Source organism: Ornithodoros turicata, unplaced genomic scaffold, assembly GCF_037126465.1.
Source record: "Ornithodoros turicata isolate Travis unplaced genomic scaffold, ASM3712646v1 Chromosome36, whole genome shotgun sequence".
Taxonomy (NCBI): Eukaryota; Metazoa; Arthropoda; class Arachnida; order Ixodida; family Argasidae; genus Ornithodoros; species Ornithodoros turicata.
Genome location: NW_026999366.1, coordinates 1,224,280 through 1,245,343, shown reverse-complemented (window position 1 = coordinate 1,245,343; position 21,064 = coordinate 1,224,280). Strand labels below are relative to the sequence as shown.

General features: G+C 46.5%; 1 protein-coding gene across 1 annotated transcript in view; it reads left to right on the top strand.

Annotated features, from left to right (window-relative positions):
- The window catches only part of LOC135373937 (uncharacterized), a 205,062-nt gene that overhangs the window by 73,404 nt on the left and 110,594 nt on the right, over nucleotides 1–21,064 (top strand). The window contains exons 8-10 of the mRNA XM_064606979.1: nucleotides 2,566–2,659; nucleotides 13,205–13,329; nucleotides 19,103–19,223. Of these exons, the coding sequence (XP_064463049.1) occupies nucleotides 2,566–2,659; nucleotides 13,205–13,329; nucleotides 19,103–19,223 (340 nt within the window). The remainder of the gene's footprint in view (nucleotides 1–2,565; nucleotides 2,660–13,204; nucleotides 13,330–19,102; nucleotides 19,224–21,064) is intronic.

The following is a 21,064-nucleotide window of genomic DNA, read 5'->3' as shown; positions in this document are numbered from 1 at the left end:
TTGGTATCACAATAGTCTATGAACCAAAAAGTTCCAACACACTCAGAGAGTACAAAGGAGCGAAACACTTTCCTAACGGTGACGGACATACGCCTCTGCTACTCATACTGCTTGCAGTAACTTGAAAGCACCTAACTTTACAGAAGAGCCATCCCTTTCAACTAAACATTGTGTTTGATCAGACACACACAACGTGTCGGGACCGGCTGTCCCAACAGCCATGAATACCAATCCCTTTCACAGGAATATCTGATACTGTGCAGTGGTCACACACCTCTAGAAGGATGTCGTCGTTCTTTCTCCAAAACGCAGTGTCATTAGAGGAACCAGCGACATTTTAGCCCGTACGAAGCGTCCGATCAGACTGTCGCGCATGCGCAGTAGTTGTACGACGCGTGATTTCGCTGAAACGGCCATGCTTACTCTCAGTCGGTTTGACCGATTGGCATTGGCACCGCAAAGCGAGATAGCGCCTGCTTCCAGAAAGTGGAAAGTTGAGTTGTCGAGTTCTAGTGAATGTTACAATGGGATTGCCACGTATGCTTACTGTTTCGAACAATGTCCATGATCTGCGGGAAGTTGTTGGATGTAACGACGTATTCAAATGGGCATTTCACACGCATCAACGTCCAATCTTGTCGTGCTGCTTGGGCATTTTTGCAACGCCGAAACGTACCATTTTCTGCGTTTTCAGCGATTACGGGGTTTACATGGGCAATATGGGGCCCATATTGCCAGGATTTTCCCAATAGTGGCTCAACCTGGGCAACATGAGGCCCATATTGCCCAGTTTGAGCCACTGTTGGGTAAATCTTGGCGAAACGGGTCCCGTATTGACCCGTATCGCCGTTGACCAGCCAACATGGGCCCAATATTGTGTGCTCCTTGGGGAGGGCCACATCACTGCGTCAACTGTGCAGGTGATCCTTCTTCGTACAGACAGACAGCATAACAGGAAGCACAGAACACTCACCCCTTCCACAAACGCCAGCTTCTTCTGCTGAAGTGCCTGTAGTTCCGCCAACCCCTTGAGTGGCGTCCTCCTCACAGACGCCACTTTCGTCATAACCATCCGTGGACGTGAGCTCGATGGGGTGCGATGAAATGCGAGCTCGCAATGCCCATTCACAAACACGACCATCCAGTCAAAAAGAAAGCCCAACTATAATCTATCGGGAAGCGACTCACCCCCTGATAATATCAGCTAAGGAACTGGTGGTTACCCGAAAAAAAAACTCCGAGGCAGCCAATAATGCCCACGAAAAAAATCAGATTGTCTCTGAGCAGCACACTCTCCTCTATAAAGCACACTCGTATTACACACTTCCATTCTTTTTTGCTGCACTATGTCGATCCTTCAGTGTAATTGTCGAGGGCTCTTGACGAATCTTTGATATAAATGATATCTTAGACAGGTATGCTGGAGTCTCTGTTGTGTTACAATAACTTACCTGAATCCCAAATACACTACCTCCGACGATGAAACCTGTTCAATGAAGATTGTTTAGATGCAACACGTTCACCTTGTGGTGTTTCAATCCGTACACCTAAAACCGATGGGATAATCAATGGGACTCCTTGCCAGACTATAGAAGAGACTTCCAGTGTGTTGGGTGGGCACGTGTGGAGTTCTCTGCATTATAACCAGAATTCTGCAGAGAAATAGAATTGATCCAGTGGACGTGATGACAGTGTTAGATGTGGCATGCCATTTAATATGTCAAAATACTTTAAGCACGAAGCTCAAACTGTGATATAACAGAAGTTTCCGCCGTTAAGTCAGTGATTCAGCGAACCGTTAGCATGTTACGCAGATGGTTCAGGAACACAGCGAGTGAGGTGTGCGATGGTAACTGAGATGTCTGCGATCACATCACTTACCAGGTATCATGTCAATCTTCAGTGCTGAAGTCTATGAGAAGGTCATTGCATTAAATTACGTCTTGAACACACAGCTTTAACTCCACGGTTATTTACATTGACTCTCATACATACCTGAAAGCAATATGCAATTTACGAACCCAGAGAAACTTTCTCGTACTGAGAGCCCAATGTCTGGCCAGTAGAATGATCAGACCTTTCGTTCAGGTTTTGCTGGGTACTGGATCATGGGGTATAGGCAGAAATGAATTTACTGACACAGGTGTTGTTGCCGCTCACAAATTCAAATCGCCCATTTTCGCATAGAAACTCTTTTCCACGTGCCACTAGACTATCGAATCGTTTACCTTCACCGATACGTCTCAGTTGTAAATCATACATTATATAAAACTGTTGTCCGTGCTTTTTTATTTTCAAATTAGTGCTGCTAATATATGTCACTGTTGTACTACTGTATTCCCGTGCTATTGATTTCCTTGTTGGTTTGCTGTACCAATGTCTGTGTTACAAGGCCATTGGAGCCACACAATTAGTAAATAGATAAATAAACTAGTTATTTCTAATTCAGCTACTTTTCAAGACTGCGCATTGCTATTCCTCTGTTGTTAAACCATTCCACATGGATTGGGCAGTTTCCAGGCGCCGAGAACATCGAAAAAAGAAAACAATATATTTCGCTTTCAGGTACCGTTTGCCCACAAGGAATATTAGACAGTGCAAAGAGTACCTGCTACAACAATTATCAAAACGATCAAACTGCATCCAAACTCCATTGTTGGTAAGCTATTTTTCATATGCGTTTCGAACGGCCACAACACATTGTGATATAAAATGTGGATCAAGGCTGTCCAAACGCTTCTCCACTCACTGCTAGAGGAAATCTGCCTCAGCTATTTCCCATGAGTTGCATTACATTCCTCTCTCCTCATGTTTGAATGGATGAGTGACTCAGAAAAGGTGAGAGAATAATATCAGGGCTGTCACTCGAGCTGTGCGGACACACGCTTGCAGCTCCACAGTGGCAGATCCAGGTGGGAAGGTGCGGTAGTAGTAATGACTGGACACAGACTGCCCCAACACACAACTTGGTCTAAACACGATTTAATTAGCAATTAGAGCTAATTAGGACCCCCCACATTAATCAGCACCCTCCAGGGAGTCATCACATTCCAGACCAGCTGTGTGTTGGCGGGAACCTGTGTCCATAAAAAAGAAAAAAAATAGATAGAAATAGAGTGAAGAGAAACCGCTCCAGAACACACGAGTGACCAGCGACCGTCATGTTGCTTGTTGACGGCTGGTAGTTGCAAAGATCGACGACAATTGACTACCTAGTTGCAAGGCATCGCACCAGATGGAGCCAGCATCATAGCTCTATGCGAGAAAGACAGAGAACAAGGTACTAGCAGCAGGTAAAATTGCAGCACTGCTCACAAGTCAAGGCATGCCAGAGCGCGTGGAAAAGGCCTAACCGCTACTGCTAAACAGCACGGAGAAAAGAGTACACATCGAGGAAAAGGCTTAGGGGCGACCGGGTAGGCGTAACCTCAACGTCACCACACAACGCTACGAAATTCAACAGCTAACACAAGACGACAAGCACAAAATGATAGGCTCACAACACTAAACGTGCGTCAACAGGCTTGGTACGCTACGGATCACTGCTAAACAAGTCTAAACATGCGCGCACGAGGAAGAAGGCATATCCGTTACGGCAAACATGCGAGAAAAGGCTTAACACGAGCGCGGTAACATCGGGCACGGCAAATCATTCACCTTTTTCCCCACGGCGACGGTGCGTCTGATCCCGACGACAGTCAAAGATCAACTGACGCAATGCGGACACGACGGAGCGACTGTCTGTACATCCTCATTCCACAAGAGCCAGCCAAGAGCCTCCCGAGACAGCGCAAGTGAGTGGAGCGCCTCGCAGCGGTCGCTACGGATGCGCGCGGTCCTAGCGTGCTGTGCGCCACCAGCATCCAGCGGTCCATCCAGCTCATCGCGGGCGCTCCTCGCTTCGGTTTCGCTCTCTGCTCCTTCCACTGTGCGCGGGCGCGCTCCTAGCGGCAACGGGTGGCTTCTCTGTTTCGGTTTAGCACTCGTTTCTTTGCGTGTGTTTATTTGAAGACGCTGTATAAAGGCAGCACGCACTGCGCTTGCATCATCAATACGTGAAAATGTTTAGCTACCACGTTTACAAAATTGTCCCCGTACGCACGCTTCGTGGGAAGAAGTGGAGAATGAATGTTTCAACAAGAAGAGTCCCGGCAACGAGGTCGTCATCACTGCTTTTCGCTACGTGATAGACATGGTAGGCTTTGGCAATATAGGAGAGATCTCTCCCGGGCCGCTGCAGAAGACGGTGCGTTGGATCTATGCCCATTACAAGTACGTCTCTATAACGGTGCCGGAAGGACCCCTGGGACTGATGAGCGAATTTGTGAGCTCGACCGACGCTGATTTCAACTACTCTGCAGACATCGTGGACCTTCTCGCTCGTGCCATTACTCATTTTAAGTATGCCCTGCGGAAGCAGCGACATTTGCAAGCAGTCTACATTGTACCTTGTCACTGGTTTATTGAAATACTGTTTGGTTATCGAAATGCAACAATACAATACAGCAAAAATCGAAATGCAGCAATACATACAAAGACGTATCGAAGACAAAGTTGGTCGATAGATGCCTACACCCTCCCTGACTTGCCTGAACAGAAATGGTGTGGCAAATCTTCATCGCAGCGTTCTCATTGTGCGGGTCACGGCACCAGCACGCTGGTGGAATGGTCATTCTTTTCATACACCCATTCCGCTACCACACTGCCACAATGACCCGTGCTTCTCCTGTCTGCGAGAGAGAGAGCATGTCTCGACTAGAACTTTTATTCTCGATTATATGCGCGTGCACGAAGGACGTGCTCTTTGTTCCACGGTCACTCAATCCCTGACGACGATCGTAATGCGATACACATCAAAACACCAGGAAAGCTTACCGTATCCTCAGCTTCCATAAGGGACGGAGTGTACGGCATCCACAAGATAGTGCTTGTCGTCGTAGGGGACTAAGCTCTTTTTGAGTCTCGAAATGGTGTACATTGTTTGCTTTATGCTCTGGATGGTGCACTGCTTCTGAGCGACTGTCTTTTCATTGAACAGAAAATCTTGGTACACTTCGTGCAATAAGTGTTTCCTCACCATGTCTTTCTGAACTCCTTTCGCTCTCGCGATCTGTTTGTGTGTCCCACCCAAGAGAATGCTGTACATTTTAGCTCGGATGGCTACGACTTCCTGAATGGCACCACCTCCCATCTCGTCTTTGAAGTATCCCATCTGGTTCGCGTGCTCGTCGTTGAAAAACGGGTGGTCCGCCGGATAGGAAGACAGATCTAACTCATTGTCAATCTTCATCAGCTGCTCTTCCAGGCTTTCACACGTGAGAGAAAAAATTATGCTGTCCGTATTGCTATAGATCAATTGCACTGGGCACGTCAAGTGAGAAAAGAGCGACTTGCAGATGAAGCTGTACATTCGGACTTTGGATATCTCTAAAATGGCAAAGCCCACGTAAAGGAAGTGCGTCCATTTGATGCGACGCTGTTTCATATCGTACAAGATGCACTTGTCACTCAGAATGGGAAAATGCTGACTGTCGACGGAGCTAGCTTTTCGGAATGTGCTTTGTTTGTCGTAGGCTATACCGTACCTTTTCATGCGTCTCACATTTTGTATCGACGTACCGAATGTACTGTTCGACATGGTTTTGTACAGAAGTCGCTCGAATTTTGTGGTCGCTGCATTCCTCAACGTGACGTTTCTCTGCACGAAGGTTCGCAAAAAGTTGTCTTGGCGGAACGAGAGGATGCTGTGAACACGTTTTATTTTCATGCCCAGCCTCACGTACAGTGAGAGCAATGTATAATGAACGACGTAGCGTTCCTTGTCGCAGCACGTCAGCAAGAGTTTCTTTGTGGGAGGTGCGTTTAGCGCCAACGCGTGTTTCAAATGCTGCTGGTAGGGGGACAGTCTCATCCACGCACCTGTGTTCGCGTGCTAGGGGAAAATCCCTGGTGAGCGCGTGCAGTTCTTCGGGATATGACAAGTCTACCACATAGACGTAACCCACTTCCGAATCGTGAGGAATGTTAAGAAAATCGATCTCGTTCCAGCTCGAAGGATCGACCCACTGCTTCGAGCTGTACTTGCAAAGATCGAGGGATTTTCGTCTTGATCGTGAAAGAAAATTGGCGCGCTACAGAGAGAGAGACGCGTAGTGTTTCTCCATGTCCCTCGACAGGTGTGAGCTGTAGCAGCCTGACAAAGGGTTCCCGTACGTGCAACCCCTTCGGCGTTTTCAGAGAGGAGACGTTATCCGCGAATTCTAGCGAGGCGTCCGGCTTGTGCATCTGGAAATACTTGTTGAGTGTGTTACGTAGGGACATGGTTTGCGAATTCAAAGTGACGCCGCCAAAATCGACTGGTGCAGCGTGATGCTAGCGAAGCATCGAGTGCCTGAGGGAGTCCGAGGGTCCAATTCGAGGGTCTACGGGCAAGGCGAAGTCTTATCGCGATTTATTGTACATGAAAGAAACGTTACATTCCGAAAAGGCTTTTCCGAAATCTGTCTCTAGATTCGAGGTGACACGAAATGTTTTTCGCGATTTTCGCATCTTGACTTTCGTATCTGATATTTAAAAAATCGTTGCTTATGCTGAGATCCATCAGACCGACTTGATAGCGATTCGAGAGCTGAAGTGGGCTGTCGAAAGCTATCGTGAAGGCGTTGAGTTTATTCGACGGATACTTCTCCATGCTGGCGTTCGAGAGGAGGTGGACATAGATGTCTGACTTCATTTCCCAATCTTGACCACGTTGCTGCTCGGAACGCAACTGTCGTATTCTCTGTCTTAACCGAACCAGTGAACCAAGGAGAAGCTCTGACCATTCACTTTCTTCATTCTCAGCACTTACTGGCCAAGGCTCATTGGCGTCTCGGGTAACTACGAGTACCTCCTCCAGGTATAAAAAACCGTCCACCTCCTTACCCCGGTAATCTTCCAGATGCACGACGAGAAGGGAGGTGTCTCTCAGGCAGGAGACTGTGAAAATCTGAGGCGACCAACTCCCTTCCGAGCTCTTTCGAAAACATTTTCTGTGTAGTAGGACCCTCACTTTACCCCCCACTTTGAGCTTCTTTTTCACGAAGGGTACGACGGGCTTTCTATTTATCTTATTGAACAGCTCCAATTCCAGCAGCTCCAACAGCTCCAACGTCCTGTGTCTGGTGTTGTTGTAGTCGCGCATAACCTTGGGAAGCACGGAAACGAAGTGATATTTTCCGGTTACCCTAAAATAGCGGAATATTCTGTTGCGTAAAGTGCGTATGACCCGTTCTGCATGCGATGCCTTGATTACAGGAGAGAAGGTGGAATACATGTGGACCTTCTTTCATGCTAGGTACTCCTTGACGATCTTGTTGTAGAATTCCCCTCCTCTGTCGCAAAAGATGCGTGTTGGCGAGTTACCTCCCCGAAAAAGTCTTATCATGGCCCTTTTCATATCAGCGGGGTGTTTCGTCTTTAGCGGGAGGGTGCACAGAAAGCAGGAGAAGGAATCGATCGCCACGAGAATGTAGCAGTAGCCACCGTTGAACCTCTTGTATTTTGAAAAGTCGGTGAGATCCATTTGCCACACTTCGTTGATCATGAGCGCGATGATGCGTCTCCTATTAAACTTTGTCCTCACCGGATGGTCTAGCGTGTAGGCGTCCAGCTTTCTGAGAATGGCGAGAGCCTTGTTTTTGCTCATGTGATGCGCTTTTCTATAGCTGTCCACTCCCCCCAAACCACCCTCTGGTTTCTCATATCCCTCCATAAGTCGTCCACGCAATGGAGGCTTGCTGCGGGTGCTGCTGCTGCTGCTGAGGCTCGCGAGATTTGGGCAGAGAAATCAGGCGCAATAGTTTCTAGACTTTGGGGAACCAGGAAGGTTTCTTTCCAGTCTTACGTTGCAACAAATAATTGATGAGTTCCTAAACGAAGGAGTGCCTGATTGGCTTGCCCGACACAGAGACACAACCTTCGCGATCCCAGGAAATAACCTTTTTTAATTCTGAGACGGCCGTTTCCGCTTCCTCTTCGTCCACCTCTGGAGAGAGGAGCGGATAGTCAGTCATTTGTAGAGTGGTACGCCTTGCTTTTACTGTCGTAGGGATCGAATCCGTACTGCTTGCGAATGCGATACAGTGCCTGTAGTATGGGTTTCACTTTGACGTCATCACTCTCCTTCGAGGAAAGAATGTTTCCGATGGAGGTGGTTACTTCAGTTCTGTTGGCCATTGGCGAAATGGTTCAACACGGCGGAAAGCAGGAGAGGAACCACTCACGAAAGAACGCCCTGCCCTCGCTGCTCAGACAGGTAGCGTTTCAAACGTTGCGGATTCTTGTGAATCTTTTTGTAGGCGAGCCGACGTAAGAAGCGTTGGTGCTTCTCCAAACGCGCGAACGTGTCTGGAGCCAGTGCTACCTTTCCGTTCAATACATTGAGACAAATTTCGGAAAGGTGTTCCATGTAGGACGAAGAAGAATGTCTCAAGGCGTCGCGACGGCGCGGAGTGGGTAGAGTAGAGAGCACTTTGAGTAAAGTGAGGTGAATGCGGAGATTCATTTCGGAGCGTCGATATATTGACGTTCTCCCAGAAAGATATTGCTACGCAACCTGTGATCCTCGTGCGTATAGTTGTGAATATCAACGAGTAAATAAGCGTGACGCAACGACATCGCTTGTTTATATGCGTCGAGAAAATGCTCCAATCTTTTTCTGCCAAATAGCTGTTACCCGAAATGTTACATCTGGTGGACGCTGCGCACGGTGCGCCACAGGACGACGTAACTGGCGTTGTAGGATATATAGTTCTAAAATGGGGGGGGGCTACTGTTAAAAAAGATGTTTTGAACAAGTAAGAACATCGACGCGTTGGCATGGTGTGAACCCCGAATGAAAAGATTGGTCACCTCCTTCAAGGAATCAGCGTCGGTCATGTGATCGTCGACGACGATAAATGTAGCGCGCGACGTGTCCCACTCTCGTGGTAGCTCCTTGGTAAATTTGACAGTCCCCAAATTTGTCCTGCATGCCTTGTGAAGCATATTTCTGCACGTAGAATATTTGTGACGGAGGCTTGTCCACGACGCCGTTCAGGTTCCTCAGCACGTTCGCAATGAACGTAGATTTACCGCACATGGAGAGGCCGCTTAAGATACAGCGAAAACGGCGGCGGGAACGAAAAGGTTCGGGGGAAGACATGTTGTGTGCGTGCGTACACGTTGCACGAAAAAAAAGAAGAGACTGAGACTCGTAGTACCGCTTTTATTTAGACGTCGTCGTCGTCCTCTTGATCAGAACTGTGTTCCCAATACAGATTATCCAGGCTGCCGCTAAGATGTGGTCGACCGTCTTCATCTTGTCCTGACACATTTCTTGACGTGCTTGCAAGCATTCCAGGCGGTGCACTTGAAAGGCTTCCGCCACGATGCCGCGAATAAATTTGCGAAGTTCTTCGTTTTTTGTCTTTCCTCGTCGGCGAGAAACACAGGGGAATAAGCCACACATGACGTTTTCCACGTATCGGTCAGTATGATGACGTGAGCATACTGAGCGCTGCCTTGATACAAATAAACACGCGCAACGAAACGAGAGCGAAACTGAAACGGAGAACCCACCCGTTGCACCTTGCCACCTTGGAGCGCGCGTGCGCGCAGTGGAAGGAGAAGAGAGCGAAACCGAAACTGGGAACGGCCCGCGACGAGATCCCCGCTGGATGCTGGCGACGCAGAGGGCGCTAGGAGCGCGCGCATGCGTAGCGGCCGCGGGGAGGCGCTCCACTCACTTGCGCGCCAGTGCCGTGTATGCCAAAGGGAGTCTGGCCATTAGGAGGAGCCTAAAAAAGAGGCTCGACCAGTCAATCAAACTTAGGCGCATTTCATTGGTTACCGTTTTCCATGGGAGCTGCCATGACACCAGATTTTCTCCAAAATGGAGGATGGTGCTTGGAACGGGGAAGCGGAGATTTCGTGACAAAAAATTTCACAGTCTACTTTAATTTCATACTGTGAGTATGTATCCTCATGTACGCATGTGCAAAATCAGCTTCAACTTTCGCTCCGCCATCATTATTTACGTGAAAATTGAATATTTCGTCGTAACGTTAGGCCTAGTTAAGATCGTGATACCAGGAAAATAGCAAGAAGGACGACTCTTATACGTAGGATTTTGCATTATATAATTGCGTTTTATTTATACATACACCTTTGCTCCATTTTGATTCAATGTACTTACACTTCGTGATATAAAACTTCATACCGGCTGTCGTCTGCTACGAAGAAGCGGTTGTACTGCCATCCTGGCCAATCACTTCTGCCAGCAACCATTTCTGCAATTCTGAGCCTTCCCAGCATGCCTCTCTCCATGCAGATGGCGTTGATAAAAGTGGACGCAAAATCCGTCGTTGTGGTCTGTCACCAGTGATATCCGTTTCAATCCAAATTCATCAATTTTCTCTAAAATGGTAGCGCCCAGTAAATAAGGGTGAGGTATAAGTACGGGATGGATGTAATAATAGACAACTGTATTTCGACCTGTGATTGGCTAGATCCGTCAAAAAGTGGGTGGAGCCTCAGGTATAGGCAGGTCCCATTAATGGCCAGTCTCCCTTTGGCATGCACGGCACTGTTGCGCGCTGGCCCTCGTGGAGTGAGGATGTGCGGTCGGTCGCTCCGCCGTCCCTGTGTTGCGTCAGTTGATCCTTGACTGTCGTCAGGATCGGACGCACCGTCGCCGCGGGGGCAAAGATGAGTGATTTGCCGTGTCCGATGTTACCGCGCTCGTGTTAAGCCTCTTCTCGCATGTTTGTCGTAACGGATAGGCCTTATTCCCCGTACGCGCATGTTTAGAGTTGTTTAGCAGTGACCCGTAGTGTACCAAGCCTGTTGATGCACATTTAGCGTTGTGAGCCTAGCATTTTGTGGTTGTCGTCTTGTGTTACCTGTTGAATTTCGTAGCGTTGTGCGGTGACGCTGAGGTTAGGCCTTAACCGGTCGCCCCTAAGCCTTTTCCACGCGCTCTGGCATGCCTAGACTTGTTGAGCAGTGTTGCAATTTTACCTGCCGCTAGTATCTTGTTCTCTGTCTTTCTCGCATAGAGCTATGATGGTGGCGCCCTCTGGTGTGATGCCTTGCAACTAGGTGGCCACCTGTCGTCGATCCCTGCAACTACCGCCTGTCAACAAGCAACATGGTGGTCGCTGGTCACTCGGGTGTTCCGGAGCGGTTTCTTCGCCGCGGCATCGTTGATTTTCGAATAAATTGTTTATCTCCACTCTATTTCTATCTATTTTTTTTTACGGACACAGGTTGCCTCCGACACACAGCTGGTCTGGGCACGAGTTAGATGCTCCGCAATTAATGAAACGCATTTATGACTCCCCGGAGGGTGCTGATTAATGTGGGGGGGTCTCATTTAACTCTAATTGCTAATTAAATCGTGTTTAGACGAAGTTGTGTGTTGGCGGGTGTCCATTCTTGTACTATGGCGAGTGCGGAAGTGAGCTCGCGCTGTCTATGCAGCGTTTGCTGGTTTTTGATGCGTGTACCCGAGACATGCCAATAGAAACTGATCAGGATCGCTGTCGTTGTTTCATTGGCACACACCTGGAAACTGGTTTGTGAACCCACACAGGTATTCCGTAGCACTCTGCACTGCTTCAGTGAATGAAAATTCGGGTCAGAGTACAGCTGACGACGATTCTCCTATGAATGTTCCCTTTGCTCCCTTTCCTTATTCGTTTTTTTTTTGCGTCGCCGCTACTTGTGGAAGTAGGGATGACAGTTAGCTAGACAGTTAATTAGACAGTTGACGTATGCTGTCTGCTTTGAGGACGTAACGGGCAGCGTGTTGGTTCTTCTCAGTGCGCGAAGCTCTCCATTTTTTGCGCTGGCGCAGAACCACTAACGATATCCCTTTGATACGTAAAAACGATAGCATACGATGCACTGAACTCTCTAGCTTATATCTTCTAAAGAAGAAAAGAAGACTTGCACGCCGTCACATCTCACGAAATGTTTTCCATTTCGTGAGCGGATATTCCATATCTGTGCGCGTGCTGACACACTTTTCACGAAACACAAATGTGCAAACAGGTGAGTGAGAACGGGAACTCAGTAGAAGGGGGAGAGTGAGCCTGTGGTCTGTGCAACGTATACTATTCCTTGATATGCTCAAGACATCTGAACTTGCGGTGTCGCTCTGCCAAGGGTTCGTACTTGCTGACTAGCGAGTGTGCTAACGTACTCGGTGATTGCATGCCAATTTGCAGAAAGGCCAAGATGTATGATTCTGCAGGCTGAGCTTTCTTTCTTTCTTTATTGCGAATATGGAACACATACATAGTTTGAGGGGATATGCCAAAAAGCAACGGATGGCAGCTTGACTGAGGCATTATCCCGGGAATGACATTTGTTGTGACAGCAACAGCATATAGAAAAAAGCTCATAGACTGTTCCCCTCCTTCTTGCTCTTCCTCCTTGCAGCTCCTTGTGCTTGCTTCTCCTCAATATTGGCAGCATACAGATTAGTGGCAACTTCATATAAGCGGATCGAGGTGTCGAGTTCAATTCGCTCATGTAAACGACGTTGAGTCGAGCTGAAGCCACGCAGAGTCGAGTAGCGTCAACTCGACAGCGGGGCTGGGTTGACTCGCTCGACGCGATCACCGAAGTGCATGTAAATGCGCTCGGCCGAATTCTGATCGAGCGAACTGTGCGACCGAATCCATCCTATCGCTGCGTCCGAGACAGCCATACGGTCAGTGCAGGCCAGCACCAGGCCAGGTCCAGAAAGAGAAACTGGAAAACGCATTCACTGTGACCGGCTCCCATTTGAGTGACTTCATGTAAGCATGTGTCGGGTCCAGTTCACCTAGACTCGGCAGTCAACTAGAGCCGCTCTGTGGAGTTTATATAAACGCGGCTATTGATGTAGGTCCGCTGTATGAACAGGGGGGTGGGGAGGGGGGTGTATGATTTCGTCAAAAAAACTTGGCCAGTAAGGGCGACACGCTATTTCTCACGGAACATGACTGATTCCGAATCATCTCGACTTTCGTTTGAGGTGGCTTGCCGCTTCGAGTGAGGGGAAAAACTCTTCCATTTCTCCTGCGCAGTTCACTGTGCTGCTTATTCTGCGTGGCTCAATCAAGGGATGTTACGGGATGGCGTCGGAATGTCTCTTTAATTTAGGAGATCCTTGCTTGCGTCTTATCTCTTCCAGTATGATCGAATACAGCAGGACTTGTGTTCCGGAAATACTCGAAAGACAAAGATGCGACGAGACGTTTCTTCTTGAGCATTTCTTTAAGGACATCAACGCCGACTGTGGAACATCGAAGCCAGTCTGTGAGTATCAAATAAAAAAGAATGCCAGGGGCATAAATCATCTTACATGGCTTTTGTCAACAATTGTTTCTAAATCTAGCGATAAAGTGGTCATATTTCACAAGCGCTCCGGCCCCTGCGGCCATTATCTTCCCAATAATAGTCGAAAAATTTGAAGTCTACTTTTAATTCCTTTATTCTGTAATATTTATCCTAATAAAGCTGGTGGTGTGACCAGCCTAAGGCCATTCATACCACCATGTTCAACAACATGACACTCACTGCTGGTAGCAACGACAGGTAGGTACTTTGCGGCGAATTCAGAGCAACATTGGCTTCACTCTTTACGTAAGATTCAACAGTTTATGAAATAGTTGTCTCAATTAGTACCTAAATACAACTCGTGAATGAACCTCTCGTAACACCCAGAATGTTGGACTATTATTCCACTCAAAAGGCCTCAGTAAACACATGAGAACATGAGAAAAAAAAGAACGAGACAGCGTTCCGGATAAGCAGACAATGTATACAACTGCACCACTCCGACCATGACAAAAACGCCTTGACCATATTCTGCAAAGCAGAAATGACTGCACAGAAATTCGAGACCTTACCTCTACGAAATAAAAGTACCGCAAATACTTTTCCGGTATTTTCGTGCTGCAACGCTGGACGACCAGGCGTATCTGTCGATGGTGGGTTATTTAAATTCCTGAAATAACCCAACATAAAATATACAAGTTACACATAAGATAACTGTCATCGTTTACGACACAACATTGCACGACTAATTCCCTAAAATTATTTGTTTATTTGTTAAAATAGCAGATTTTGAGCCAGTCGTTATTTAAATCCTAACCCGTTTTCTAAAATCCGAAGACGAGCAGACTCGAGAAATAAATCGCAAGTGTCTTCTGTGCAAATGAGTCGAAATTAGAAGTATACGCAGTTCTCGAGCGCCGAAACGACAACGCCTTGGCTGTCTGTAGCTTATATGGTCCAGAAACGGGGCCGATCTATCTGAACAGCCCGTACTGCGATGAGCTTCATCGCTCGAAACCACGTGGTTCTTTGACATGGAAAGAGCGTCGCTCTTTTTGTGCTCAAGAGGTTTGAGGATTTTGTTTCGACTCATTTCCATAGCATACTTTTGCGATTTCTTCATTCCGTATATCATGACCATTAATGGGGTAGAGTATCGCCCCTCGCGATGATACTCCCCATTTATCATCCTAAAATAAAGTTGTTGTTTTACCGATTTCTGTTTCAAAGTAAGTGTTTGTTTGAAGATACGTAAGACAACTCGCGTTTTGCCCAAAAAGTACCATGTGTGCAAGATATCATCGCTGTTGCTCTCATTTTTTTCTTTTTCTTGTTACAAAAGTCTAAGCAATGAATTACCGCCCTGTACATAATCAAGCTGCATACAGGTGCACATAATCAAGGCAAAAGATAACTTTCTACTCGCTTATTTAACTAGAACCAGTTGTGCCGTTCACTTTGTTGCCTGTCACGTCATATAGTGCCACGTGATTCGCAAAACGTTGAAAGTGCAATGATACAGCCGTACATTTCTGAGTGACTGGAAGAGAATTGCACGATTTTTTTTCAATTCAATGAACTTGTGACAGTAGCTGAAATCGAAGAGGGCCGCAAAGACATATATACCAGAATGTCACAAATGAAAACGAAAATCGAAAAGCGATTAGTGTACAAGCACGAAATAAAAATGAGAAAGAAAAAAAGAATGTATTATCGGTGTCTCGGTTTGTCTCCCTCAAACTTTTCCCCCTCTGTTATGTTCCATTTTCAATTCTATGGTAAAAGATCGCAGCTGCGCGGAGTTAGGTGTACCACTAGTACACAGGGATATGCAGAAAAAGAAAAGATGTTTCATCATAAAGTATCAGATAAGTCATCATAAGTAAAGAAACCTAAAATCAAGAAGAGCTGCAATCCTTTCAATTGAATACAATAGTGAAAAGCAGGGGAGGTAAAGGACACAGGCATAATCCCAACAACGAAAAAAAAAAACGAAAAACGAGGCTCTGTGCCTCAGGCATTATCAAGATCTATATGTCGATGCCAATGACCACACCCTTGAAACTAATAATAATAATAATAACTCAGAGCGTTACGTCACAATTATTTTCCATCATGTTCGAGCATAATAGACGACTGGCAAAGGCATGGTTGAGGCCGTCCGCGCAATGCGTGCGCTGGAAGACCTGTTACCCGCATTTTCATCTAGAACTATACCAATAATAGATAAATAACTAAAACAATACACAGGGTGCTCTAAGATAAAACAAAACAAACTGGGAGCAGCAATGCCATTTTTGCAGCCAGACAGACACTCAGCGGAAAAGTACTTGTAATTACTGGAGGACCGAATTACCTAGAAGTCACTATGGTATGGTATTGACTGTTTCCGAGAAAATGCGAGACAGCAGAATCAACGGCAATCATTATTTATTGACCCTTGTCTTATCAAAAAAGCTGAAACAAGCACTACTTTGAGGTTGAAATCGCCACATATTAATACGTAATCAGCAGACACCGGAACTACGCACTTCTCGAGCGAAGAGACATGACGTTCACCTTATCTGGTGGTGGTAGTGGTAGGTATGGGATGCTTATCGTAGTCACATTCAGGCGAGAAACATCACTATAAGGATCGAGCGCCCTTTGCGGACTTCACAGGGAACTGTGACGACATATGTCTTAAAGCGACTGAGGAAAACGCGCCGAAAACACCCAGACAGGACAGGCGGCATTCGGATTCCTACCCGGTTCACCTCCCAGTCACATAGTACCCACAATGCCATGGGAGCTGTTCTCCTTATCTGGGCCTGAAAGCGGCATATTAGGTCAACAGATCAGCCTGTAGTTCAATCAGCATATAAAAAAACACGTGGCCCTCTGACGTGTGAACACCCGTCGCAGGTTTTGCGCACGAGAGTGGCGTGGTTTCAGTTCTCATTTTACACCACAAAACTGGGCAATTATTATTTATAAATAATATTATACTATAAGCAATTTATGTTATAAATTGTGTTATCGTTTCCGGATGTTTAAAAATAGAGGACAAATTCGTATGATGACTGGGACCAATTGTGCTGTCTTGCATTCCTCCACAAAGGATTAACTCAGTTAAGTTTCACTTTATTTTAGTTCATATTCCTCTTTTGCACGTGCATAAATATTATTAGACGTGAGAACAGCGAAAAAAAAAAAACTGTGTTAAGCAGCTTCTGCGCCGCGCCGCTAAACACGATGGCGGATAAATAAGCGCCGTTATTTTGTAGATTTATAACTCTTACTTCATGACCGGATATATCCGCCACAGGGGTTAACCGCCACGGCTTATATAATCTTCCACGTTATACGTCACGTGCTCTATGCGCCGCGTCTCCTGTACGTCCCCAGTGTTATGCGCTGAGCCCTCTATTGGCTTCAGTCAGCATACGCTATGCCTCCAATCACCACACTTCACTCACCTGTGTGGAAAGCAAATTCGGTATATCTTTATTGACCCAAGGCACACAAAGATCATGTACAGCACCAATACTTTTGGCACGTATGAGGCCTGCTGGTGTATTTCTGAGCAGGCAGGTTGTTGCATTTTCACAACATGCCCGTGCGGTTCTTGCAGGTGATCTTGGTGGAAACATGTGCAATGCAGAATAACAGTGTTCCATTTGATATGCTTGAATCGAAATGCATTCCCCAGATGGCAAATTAGATACAACAGCAACACACATTAAGCTGAAAAATCTACCTAAACATGCTGTTCCCTTGCCGATTCGACAAAGTATTTTTACAGCACGTAACAGTACTCTACCAGGAACACAAATTACTGATGAACCGGTGGGACACTGTAGTGGATGAGTCACTTGAACATACAAGGACTTGTTCAATTGAAGTTGAGGGACAAGGATTACCATGGTAAAACCAATGTGGGTATGATGCCCATCCATTCTCACTCTAGTGGGCTGCAGTGTACATAATATCGCACAGTACCTCATAAACAACAGAATTGAATAAGAGCATAGTTATCAACGCTACCATACAGTTAGAATGGCAAGATATTAAGGACACATCCGTTAAATCGCCAAAATATCCTGCAGTAAAATGAAAGCTCGCAGGTGAATTCCACATTATTCGAGATCCCAATAAGAGGCATCTATGTTTTGCATAAGTCTCTCTGGCCCAGGTTTGTGAAAAAAACCAGCGCAGACATTCAAGGATTTCTGCAGTTACTCGAATAATTGGTGACACTCTTTCATTCACATGTCCACAATCTTCTACATACAAGCGCCGTCATTTTTATCGTGTTAATATGCCTCTGTTTCTAATTTGTTATTGAGACCTGAATTATGTCGCATAGATACGATCTGATAAGGTCGTTGTTTGAAGCGGTCAAACATGAACGCCTGCTGCTACGAATGATTCGAAATTTCGTTCGAATTTCGTTCCCCGAAATATTCAGATGAGTGTTCCCCCAGGCCGATTTCACGTCAGGTCATGCAGGCAGGTCCCATTGACCTCCAGATTTTTTTATATATTTAGAAGTTCATCATACATGATGATCAACAGTAATCGAACGGTTTCTACCTAATAGCTTTTATGCAAAAAAATCGAGAAAATCCGACCTTGAATTCGGGTGTTTCACTTTTTGCCGTTTTTGGAAGCGATATCTCCCCAGTTTTAGAAGAAATTCTTGCGTTCTTTTAGTATGCATCCTATTTTCATATTTTAATGCTCTTTCATTTTATCATTCATATTATATTTTATCTACCATGCGTGTGTCTCCTACACGTATCCGCTGAAACAGACAAACGTTTAGACATAATTAAAGAAGAAACACGAAATTTTGCGCGCCCGTTTCCCGAAAAGACCCCTTTGTATTTCAATTATGTTTTGCCAATACATACATAGATCTTTTGTCTACCACAGAAAAAAAATGCTTCAAAACCTGCACACGAGCGATTAGCGCGTTAAAAAATGGTCCTATAAACGGCGCTTGTACCTGTCTGAGAGGGGCTGGCGGTATTGCTGGTTGGCGGTTCTCTGTCGTTGTCCTGTGTGGTTGCAGGACGGAGTGTCACCAGTTAAGTATGAAAGAAGGAAAAGTTTGACAGGGAGGAAAACTAAACGCGAGTGCAACATAACGTAACAACACAATCACTGAAAGGTGATTTACCGGTGTAGATGTACAGAGCTTCGTTTCCTTCCTCTGAGGCGACCGCGAGAGCTGTTTGTGCTGGCAGCATGGTTAATATTTCGTAAACATGCTCGAAGGGTATACTTACCGGCGCTTTCATGACCGCCCTGCGAATGCCAATTGTGCACGGATGCCCCGACTTGCAAGTTCGGTGAGAGTTGCACGATGTCAACGGTACGTTCATCCTGCCTTTGACAACGCAAGCGATGTCGCAATGTGTCACAGCCGTGGAGAAGCCGCCCCAAAAACCAGCGCCGTCCGCCTAACTCTAACCCCCAGCAGGACGCCGACTGGTGCACGCAACGTGATGCAACGTCATCTTATTGCGTTATTTTTCTCGTTGTTAACGTTTCGGTGGCGCTGTGGATAAGGCTGCAGGCAATTAACGAGGGCAGTAAACTATAAGCGGTTTGATCCGCCACCTGTTTTTACCACTGATATATCTATGTGGAACAAGTCAAGCTGGGAACAGGGGATATTCAGGGGATATTCCCTAGGCAAGTTATCAAAGGCGGACTCATGCTTTGTACTATGAGTACCCAAATATATCATACTGTTCGTTTTCAGGCTTGGAGTGCACTCAAAACGCAATATCGGATGCGGAAGATGTGTGCTTGAGGAAATACGAACAGGAACACGGCATCATTTCTAGAGGCCTGATGTCCGGCAACGACAAACGACTGTGCTGGTAAGCTCTTCGTCACGTGCGTCCGGCGATTTTACAGCGGCATTATGATAAATAAGAAAATGCGTGAACAATTTTAAACTTTGCTGAATGATTTGCTTATATGGGCCAAATGTAGGAGCAGAACTCAGCAGAATGCTTGACACCCCCCCTCCCCCTCGGTGCATGGCAAAGACTTTGTTGTTTTAGGTTCAGACACCTGTCGATAATGATACTTTAACCTGCCTGCGGTTCCTCATACGCCACTGGCAGCAATCCAAGGAATTAGGAGTACACTCTTAGAAATCGATCTTCTATCGTGTCTAATACAGACACCCGGACAACGGTAATTTTGGCGTTTCTACGTAGAGACCACGCGAAAGCGCGGGGAATAACGTCGCATCACGTGGTTTCCCTCGTAGAAGCCACAAAAGTGGCGTCTGTTTTATGCTTCACAGTTTCCTCCTTTCCCGGTCGTTTCCCTCTTCCCGCGTGCTCCTGCTTCCCCTCTGATCTTGATATGGCAGTTGTCACCCGTTGTGCAGCGTTTCCTCCATGCTTCCCATCCAGGCCTCGAATCGGAATTCTGCTTCAAGGCGTAACTGTGACAAAGTAAACGACGACAAAGACGCATTACAAAGTGGATAGGAACAACATTAAGTGTGATAAAAGTCACTATCGACAACAGTGAAAGGGTACGAACTATAGCTTATAATAAAACGATGATAGGTGAGGCAGCGAGGAGAGAAAAATGGTACATTGGTACCACAGCAGTACCAAGTATGTAGGAGGAGAGATCAAAGAGGTATCTTACTGAATGCGGTCATGGTCGACAGGTGAGTGTTAGCATTGGCCGCATGTTCCGGGTAACACTTGTGCCGTGTACCGGCTAATATCTGTCAGTCTTCGGTATGAATCGCACACACATTTCCTCCAGGCGGCACGTTGAACACCAGTGAAGTCTTCGTTGGTGACGTCCATACCCACTGCGGCCAGCTGAGACAGAGAATGGTTACTCAAACCACGGTCGAAACGAGCCCCCGAAAGACAAAAACATCCTGCGCCATACACAAACGTTAGCGCTCGTGAAGTCCAGGTTTAGAGGCAATTCTAACAGAGCTACAAACCGAATACAGCTGATAACACATTAGCGTCTCTCGAATACCTTCACTACTCAACTTCTCAAGCATCACCACATAACTTTCGTTAACATTCTGTCACGACCGCCATGACACTTCCATTTGCGCCTGCACCTTTCAAATGGTCGTTAGAAGCGTGGGGAAGTAACAGGTAGCCACTACGGTAGCAGTGCTGCTAGCATAGTTATCGCAATAAAATTCATTAAACGGAGGTGTCTTACCTGTAAAAGAATCCCAGAATCAGCAAAGCGAGGAAACGCTGGCGGCAAGGCATCGAAGAAGAGGTGTGAGCAGTGCCGCGCCACCAGCATGTCTGGCCCCGTCGCATAGTTCACGTGATTCCTCGACGCCGCTCAGGTGGTCACTCTGAGCGCATAGAAACCACGGCAAAAATTTAGACAACACGAAATAGACTTCACGACGTCCGATTCCTGGTCACGTGATAAACGTGTCTTCTACACGGCGTACGCGCCAAAAAAAGCAATACTTTTTTTTTGTATTTTCTTTTCTCTCGGGTCACGTGGTCATCTGTCGTCTAAAACTTCGGCCTCGAGCGTGAATCTAGAAGACACGGCAGCTCATGACGGCACGATAGAAGACCTATTTCTAAGAGTGTACTGCTAGAGAGGACAACGCGCTGTGGGGTTTGGTTTGGAGAAACATTAACGCGAATACTCCGCGTCATTTCACCAAGCGCCCTAGCTGCCGGGTCCAGCTGATACATTA